General features: G+C 52.8%; 1 protein-coding gene across 1 annotated transcript; it reads left to right on the top strand.

Moving 5' to 3' along the window:
- The first annotated feature begins 750 nt into the window (after positions 1–750).
- LOC111149081 (RAS like family 11 member B) lies at positions 751–5,236 on the top strand. The gene is made up of 4 exons (XM_022505988.1): positions 751–931; positions 1,585–1,641; positions 2,852–2,928; positions 3,732–5,236. The coding sequence occupies exons 1-4, from the start codon at positions 787–789 to the stop codon at positions 4,200–4,202; spliced, it is 750 nt and encodes a 249-aa protein (XP_022361696.1). The 5' UTR covers positions 751–786; the 3' UTR covers positions 4,203–5,236.
- The last annotated feature ends 2,562 nt before the right edge of the window (positions 5,237–7,798 follow it).

Raw genomic sequence — 7,798 nt, 5'->3', positions numbered from 1 at the left:
CTGCTGCCCTGCGCGCCGGAGGCAGAGAACGTGCGTCTAGAACACGGGTGACACTATTTTGCCCCAAAGTTAATTGTCACAGCTCAGGGGAGTGGATATGGGGTCTGTGTAACTGATTGCCTTCATAGCCAAATCTATGATCGGGGGCACTCAGGTCACTGCAGTCACGTCCCAAACGAAGGAGATGGGCGTAAGCCGGGCAGCAGGTCGCGCGCTCGCGACCCCGAGGCCACACACCCTCCAGGCCCCGGCCGCCGCCGCCCGTCCCACGCCCGCCCTAAGGCCGAGCCCCGCTTCCGGGAACCCGAGGCGCCCCCAACCGCACGGCCACAGCCTAGGCCGCGTGCCCGCTCAGCGGGCGGCACCCGCACCTGCCATTGGCTGCGCTTTCGGCTCGCGCCCACACGCTGCCCCTCTCCCGCGGGCAGCCCCACTTTCCCCGCGCCTCACGGGGCCCAGCACAGCCTCCGGGTGCCCCCACCGGCGCGGCGCGCGCCTAGCGGCGCCGGGGGCGGAGCGTCTCGCAGGGCGCCTCGGGATTGGTCGCGGGGGAAAGGGGGCGGGGCCAGCCCCGGAGAAAACAGCGCGCGCGCAGCCCGACTGCAGCCCCAGTCCCGAGCCAGAGCCCAATCCCGTGTTAGTCCAGGTTGCCGCGCAGCCGCGCTCCCGAGCCTTTTTTACCGCGGACCCCTCCGGCCGGGTTCTCCCAACCGCTCCCGCGCAGCGCAACAGTGGTCCCGCCCCGCAGGTAGCGTCCCGCGTAGTGCAGCCCCGGCCGGAGCGGCGATGCGCCTCATTCAGAACATGTGCACCATCGCCGAGTACCCCGCCCCGGGCAGCGCCGCCGCTGCCGCCGACTGCTGCCTGGGGGCGGCCGGCCGCCGCCTGGTCAAGATCGCCGTGGTGGGGGCCAGCGGCGTGGGCAAGACCGGTGAGTCCTAGCGCTCGGGCCAGAACGCCTTCATCCCTGGGGGCTGGACGTGGACGGCCTCGCTGGGGGCTGCGTGTGAGCGAGGCGTGGGGGAGAGGTGGAAGGGCAGCTGGCCTCCCATCCCCTCCTACTGATCTGCTGCCCCTCGGCGAGGACCTGAGCCAGCATCGCCTCCAAGCCCCTTCTTCAACAGATGAGGAAAACGGGGACCCCAGGAGGACCAGGCCTCCTCCTGGGCACCGCCGGCGCAACTGGGATTAGAACTTTGGGGTTCTTGAGTCTGTCTGGCGGTGCCTGGAACAGAAGGGGGACTTAGGGAACGGACCCCCTCCTGGAGGTCTTTAAGGTTCGGAAAGACCTTTGTCTCCTGGAAGCCTTAGGTGTGGCTCAGCCGGGCTCAGAGGAGGGGGGTGAGCCAAATGACCCTTCCATCTGGACAGAGCCATAATTCACGAGGCCTTGGACGCCTTCTAGCCCCTCTCCGTTGTGTCTGGAAGAAGGGTCAAGGAGCTGCAGGGTAGGAATTTCACTTGGTGGCTGCCCGGCTTGCTTTCTCTGCCGGAGTGGTTTCCCAGGCTGGGGGTGGGGTGGACACCGATTTCACTTCTTATGCCAGAGTTAACTCTCTCTCCTTTCTCTTTTCTGCCCTACAGCTCTGGTGGTCCGGTTCCTCACCAAACGGTTCATTGGTGACTATGAAAGAAATGCAGGTGAGGAGGCGCGTTTGGGACGAGTGTGCTCAGCTAGCACAGTACTGCCCTTAACCATTTTCCGAGGTCTCCCAGAGAGCCTCCCTCACAGGACAGTCTGAGCATCAGGATCCTGCCACTTCCAACTTTGCCTGCCCCTCCCCTGCTCCCCCGTTCCCATAACTGCCATCTGGCCTCATTCCATTCCTAGCCCATTCATCATTTTATCGAGTGCCTGAAAGTATTCTCCTTGGTATGTTTTAACTATAGGGACCCCAGTTGGAAGCACCCTTTGTACTCAAGAGCCTCTCCCTTCAAAACACTCCTGCAAAAGTCATAAAAAAAAAAAAAAAATGTTCAGTTCCTCCCCCCACCCGTCTTCCTCTCTGTTGGCCGCCTTTCAGAGGTGACCTTTTAAAGCAGAGGCCAAAGGAGAGCTGTTGTAAACCTAAAGTTCTCTTTTCTTAACAAAGACAAAAATAACTAGATGGTAGAATTTGAGGAGGGCAGCTCCCAAATAAACGAGAAGACACTATTTCAATCTCTGTGATTAAAGATGGCCACCGGGGAGGCTTCAGGGCTTTCTACCTATGCTCTGTTAGCAAATTGCTTAAATCCTTAGGCCATATTTAGTACCTAAGGGGATTATTTGAAATGTGCTCTATAAACCATCCCGAGATAAGATATGACAGTCTTTTGCTTTGATGTAGATCTGGCTAACATGGTGTCACATTTTTACTCCAACTGATGACATTGGCTGTGCACTTACTAGCAATATTTGCCTACCAAGTTGTTAATACCTAATGACTAAGCGGATGTCAAAGAGTAATGAAGTAACTAAATTAAAACAAACGGCCATGCATGCTGAACAAGAAAATTTACTTCAAGGAAATACTCTAAATATGGGAGAGCCATTTAAAATGAGCTAAGTCAGTTTCCAGAAACTTGCAAACCGTGCCTTGGTTTGAATAAATGCCCTAATCTGGGGTTCGAATTGCAGTTGTTTAAAAAAAAAAAAAAAAAAAAAAGCAGCTGAAATACGCTCATTAAGTAGAATAAACTATAGCTTATTTGTGTGCATTGGTTCAGGTTATATATTTTTTCCTACTTAAAAAAAAAAAATCCCACTATGTTTTCAAAGTTGTACAAGGAGGAAAAACTGTGTGTGAGTGTGTGAGTGTATATATATATATATATATATTCCATATCCCCCCCCCCCCGCCCTTTATAGGTAACCTCTATACCAGACAAGTGCAAATAGAAGGTGAAACCCTGGCTATTCAAGTTCAAGACACTCCAGGTGTTCAGGTAAGAAGCCCTGAGAATCATGACTAAGTCCAAGGGACCCTACTTGGCTATGGAATTGTTCAGTTGTTCTCAGAATAAGGCGTTTTGCTGAAGAGGAGGGAAATGTGAGAGAGGTAAAACTAGGCTTGTACACATTGCTTGTCACTTGGGTTGTCTTTGGCTATTGGTCAGTCTTTGCCGGGCTTCATTTGCGGGATGTGGCTGAGGGCAGAAATCTTAGGAGGATTCTCTCCTGCAGGAGAGACCAAACCACGCGCACACGGAATTGGCACGGTTGCCTTGCCTTGGTTAAAACGATCAGTTTTTACCTTCGTGTATTTGGCCCTGAAAAACCAGCCATTTAGGTAGAGTCTTGAAGTCCGTGGGATCACTTTAGTATTGTGGAAAGTTCCTCTGTAGACAAAAGAGCCCTGCTGGTGTATGTGTGTGTTTTTTTTTCGCTCTTGAACTGGGCGGTTATCCAGGTTTAAATGCTTCCAGCTCCTATCTTCACTTCCCCAGACGTACTGTCTAGCCAGTTAATTTCCCATTTTGTGCAACTACAAAGTCTCTCCGCGTGGAGTTCTCTGCAGGTCAATTTTCCAGTGGAGTGTGGGGAGCTGCACTATTATTTATTCCAACTCCGTGCAGCTGGATCAACACGCTGTCCAGAAAACCGAAGCATGTGGGGAGCTAGCTGGTTTACGGCCTGCGACCCGGCATTACTGCCAAGGGCCCCTTGGACCTGGTGTTGTGGCAGAGCCAGGGGCTCTCCACGTGCCCCCACCCCGGCGTGCACCTCACCCCCCCGCCATGTCTTGCAGGTCCACGAGAACGGCCTGAGCTGCGGCGAACAGCTGAACAGATGCATTCGCTGGGCCGATGCCGTGGTGATCGTGTTCTCGGTCACCGACTACAAGAGCTACGAACTCATCGGCCAGCTCCACCAGCACGTCCAGCAGCTGCACCTGGGCAGCCGGCTGCCAGTGGTGGTCGTGGCCAACAAAGCGGACCTGCTGCATGTCAAGCAGGTGGACCCCCAGCTGGGACTGCAGCTGGCAGGCGTGCTGGGCTGCTCCTTCTACGAGGTGTCCGTCAGCGAGAACTACAACGACGTCTACAACGCCTTCCACGTGCTGTGCAAGGAAGTGAGTCACAAACAGCAGCCCAGCAGCACACCAGAGAAGCGACGCACCTCCCTCATCCCCCGGCCCAAGTCCCCCAACATGCAGGACCTGAAGAGGAGGTTCAAGCAAGCCCTCTCGGCCAAAGTGAGGACAGTCACCTCCGTCTGAAGTGGGGCCGTCCGCGGGGGTTTGGTCTTCCCTGGAAGGGGGTCCGAGGTTCTTCCGGGGCAGGAACGTTGAATGCTGGCAGGAGTTCGTGGTTCCAGAAAGGGCCGGAGCCGAGGGGCCAGGAGGGCCCGTGGAACTGCTTCAGAAAAGCCGCGTTCTGAGCAGGGGACGGAACCGCGGAGGCTTGAGAGCGAGCCCGCTGAGCCGCTTTAGACCGTGACCCGGACTGGGTGTCTTTTCCTTCCGAGATGGGGAGGGCGGCAGAATCACTTTGGAGTTTGTTTCTGACCTTGTAAATGACAGTCAGTGGTAGTTTCAGCGGTGGACTGGGTGTGTTGGCCGGCGGGAATGAAAGAACAGATTCAGCACTCAAAGGCTGTCCCCCTTCTTCTCTTTCTTTCTTTTCCCTTTTCTCCCCCACCCCACGCCCCAAGAAGAAGAACTGCTTTTTCTCTTACACATCTGATTTGCATCTCCGGAACACCGGTCATGACAGAATGCCTTTCTCACCTGAAGGATACCTAGCTTTCTTTAAGGAACAAGGAGGAAATTTCTCTCGCCCCCTTACCCCCCAAAAGGGTGGGGTTTATGGGCCAGATGTGATGTAGACAGACGGACATCTGTAAGCTTCTAGTGCCCACAGGAAGGTGCGGCATCCTTCCTGACCCGGATGGTTATGTTTAGTCCAGCACGTGTTAAATGGTTGACGTCTCAAACCCTTGAGCCCCAGCCTTTGGGTAATTGTGAGAGAGTATCATTTTTCTTTAACTCTTGCATCAGGTACAAGAAAAAAAGAAAAAGCCGTGTTCATTGACTTTGGTGTGATTTGTGTAAAAGGCTCACAGCGATGACATTGGGTCGTTTCCTAGGCCTGGCCGAGTCGTGGCTTAAATACGAAAACACGGTCCTACAGCGAGTGAACAGATAGAGGGGCCACCACCAAATCCCCGACAATGCACTTTAAAAAGCCACTCGTGATTTGGCTTAAACTGTAATTAATTTATTTTATGTACAATAAACCTCATTTTAAAAGAGCAGAGGCCTGACCTGGTCTTCAATGAAGTGTTCGCATTCTGTCCTTCACACAAAGTGTTGCTCGGCGTCCGGCACTTCTTGGTCGCTGGGCTTCAGGCGCTGTGCCTTCCTCGGGCTCCCTCGTAAGTCCCAGAGCAGACCGAAGAGGTGCGTTCTCTCGTCCGCCTTTCACAGGTGAGGAGACAGGCTTACCAATGAGGTAACTCACTTGTCAAAGCCCCCCTCTGGCTCCCGCCTGTGAGCGCTGTGAATCCTATTTTGCTGCTTTATATTCAAGAGTAGTGCCTCTCCTGTCCATTCCCTTCAGGATCCTCCAGGTAAAGCCAAGACAGATGTCTGGCTCTCTGTCTTCTGCTGTGAAGACCTCTCTCAGCTGAGCCTTGAAGATAATGCTTCTGTCCAAGATGGCTGCTTCTGTCTATCCATGTGGTTTATTGACTCACCTCTTGGGGTAGGCGGCCTTCCAAAGGTGGGCTCTATTCTCACTGGGAGCTGTTGATGGGAGGCCATTCAGGAGCCGCTCCCATGTAGCAAGGTGTGTTCAAAGTGGTCGGGCCTCCCGCATCCTTCCACGCGGCCCACGTGAGTCCCCATCATCACGAGCAAAGAATGACACCTTGGAGGAGGGCTTTTGTGCACTTGGATCTCCTTTAGGCCTCGGGATAACCCTGGGAGGACAGGAGGGAGGATATCCTGCCACTTACGGGGGAGGAGAACAGGCTCTGAGTTCAGAGTGAGGTTTTCAAGTTCACACTAAGGACAGGAATCAAGGTCTTCTGACTGCAGTGTTATTTCTCGATGTTTCCTACACAGGGTATCGCTTACTGCATATGCGGGGATACGGGACCAAGGGCAGCAGTCCGAATGTCTGGCTAGTGGGGGCCGCTGTGGGCTGGTGCTGGACTTCCAACTCTTTTCCCACAGGGGACATAGGCTGCCTGTTCTTGACAGGGCTTCTGGTGATGTCCCAAACCTTCCTTATGTGGATGGCAGTTTTCTACGCTTATGCCTAAGCTAACCTCTGAGAAGGGTGTGTGTGTGTGAGTGTGAGTGTGCGTGGGGGGGGGCAGGGAGCGAAATGGTATCCACATGAAATTCAAGAAATGTCTCAGTTCAAAGGCACTAACAAGTTTCTCCAACTACTTCTTGCTTGTTTTTAGTTTTTTTTTTTAAAAAAAGATTTTATTTACTTATTTGACAGAGATTACAAGTAAGCAGAGAGGCAGGCAGAGAGAGAGAGAGCCGGGAAGCAGGCTCCCTGCCGAGTAGAGAGCCCCATGCGGGGCTCGATCCCAGGACCCTGAGATCATGACCTGAGCCGAAGGCAGAGGCTCAACTCACTGAGCCACCCAGGTGCCCTAGTTTTTCTTTATTTATTTGTTAGAAAGAGAGAGAGAGCACAAGCAGGGGGAGCAGGAGGCAGAGGGAGAAGCAGGCTCCCAGCCTAGCAGAGAGCCCAATGTAGGACTCAATCCCTGGACCCTGAGATCATGACCAGAGCCAAAGGCAGAAGCTTCACTGACTGAGCCACCCAGGCGCCCCTGTTTGTTTTTAGTTTTATTCTTTCTGTGTGGTTGTATAAATGATGTCCAGTGAATAAGAGGTTAAATTTTATGTACTCGACAATGGTCTTCTGCTCATGTTCTGGAATTAAAGAAGATGCAGAGTTTTCCTGGAGGCTTTAGCTCAGAAAGGTGCTGAGCAGGGCTGTACCTCCCTTAAGGACTGCCACACTCCAGTCCATCTGTTCTCCAAGCCTGCGGACCTCTGGGCAGGTCTCCCCTCCTCCCATGTGAGCTTCACTTCTTCACTTCCTAGAACGTCATGGCTGCGCCCCACTTTTCCACTCTGAGGCACTTGCTCTCTCATACTTCACTTCAGAAGTTTGGGTGGGTAGGGGGTCTCAGAGTTCTCGTCCATCCAGGGGTATAAAGTGTTATGTGAGTGTGTGTGTGTGTGTGTGTGTGTGTGTGCCAGGGAGAGAGAGAGAGAGAGAGAGAGAGAGACCTTGCTGGAAAGCCCCAGGTCCCAGTTCTGTCCAGTGTTTCAGGCTAACTTAAATATTTATAGTTCTGGAATCTACCATATTTTCTTCTCACGAATTTAGCTTCGTGTTTCATTACCTTTGCTCATCTTTTTCATTATTAGTATTTCTTAATCCCTGTGTGTTTATTTTAAAATTTCTGAACTGCAACCATATGGTACAGAGAAACAGCCCTCTCCGGCCTAGGTCGGGGAATGCCTCCTTTGCCACCCGTGGAAGGAATGGGAGGGACAGGAGTGTGGTGGAGAAAGGAAAGGAATTAGAATTTACTGAGCATTTATAATGTGCCAGATGATGAAGGATCTCCTTTAATCTTTTGAAGAATCCTATAAGGAAGAGAATACTACCACTCCCATTTTAAAGACAAGAACACTGAGGCTCAGATCACATCCTGTGCTTAGGGCCACACCGGGAGAAACAGGGACTGTTTCTGTGTATTGAAACCTGTGTCTGGCTCTATGGGGTATCTGAAATAATTATGTTTTCCACACCAACCCCACAGTCCATTTTTAGTTCT

This window comes from Enhydra lutris, unplaced genomic scaffold, assembly GCF_002288905.1.
Source record: "Enhydra lutris kenyoni isolate GAN:26980312 unplaced genomic scaffold, ASM228890v2 scaffoldscaffold21, whole genome shotgun sequence".
In the NCBI taxonomy this organism is placed as follows: Eukaryota; Metazoa; Chordata; class Mammalia; order Carnivora; family Mustelidae; genus Enhydra; species Enhydra lutris.
Note: the sequence above shows the minus strand (reverse complement) of the source record. Positions and strands in the feature narration are given on the sequence as shown.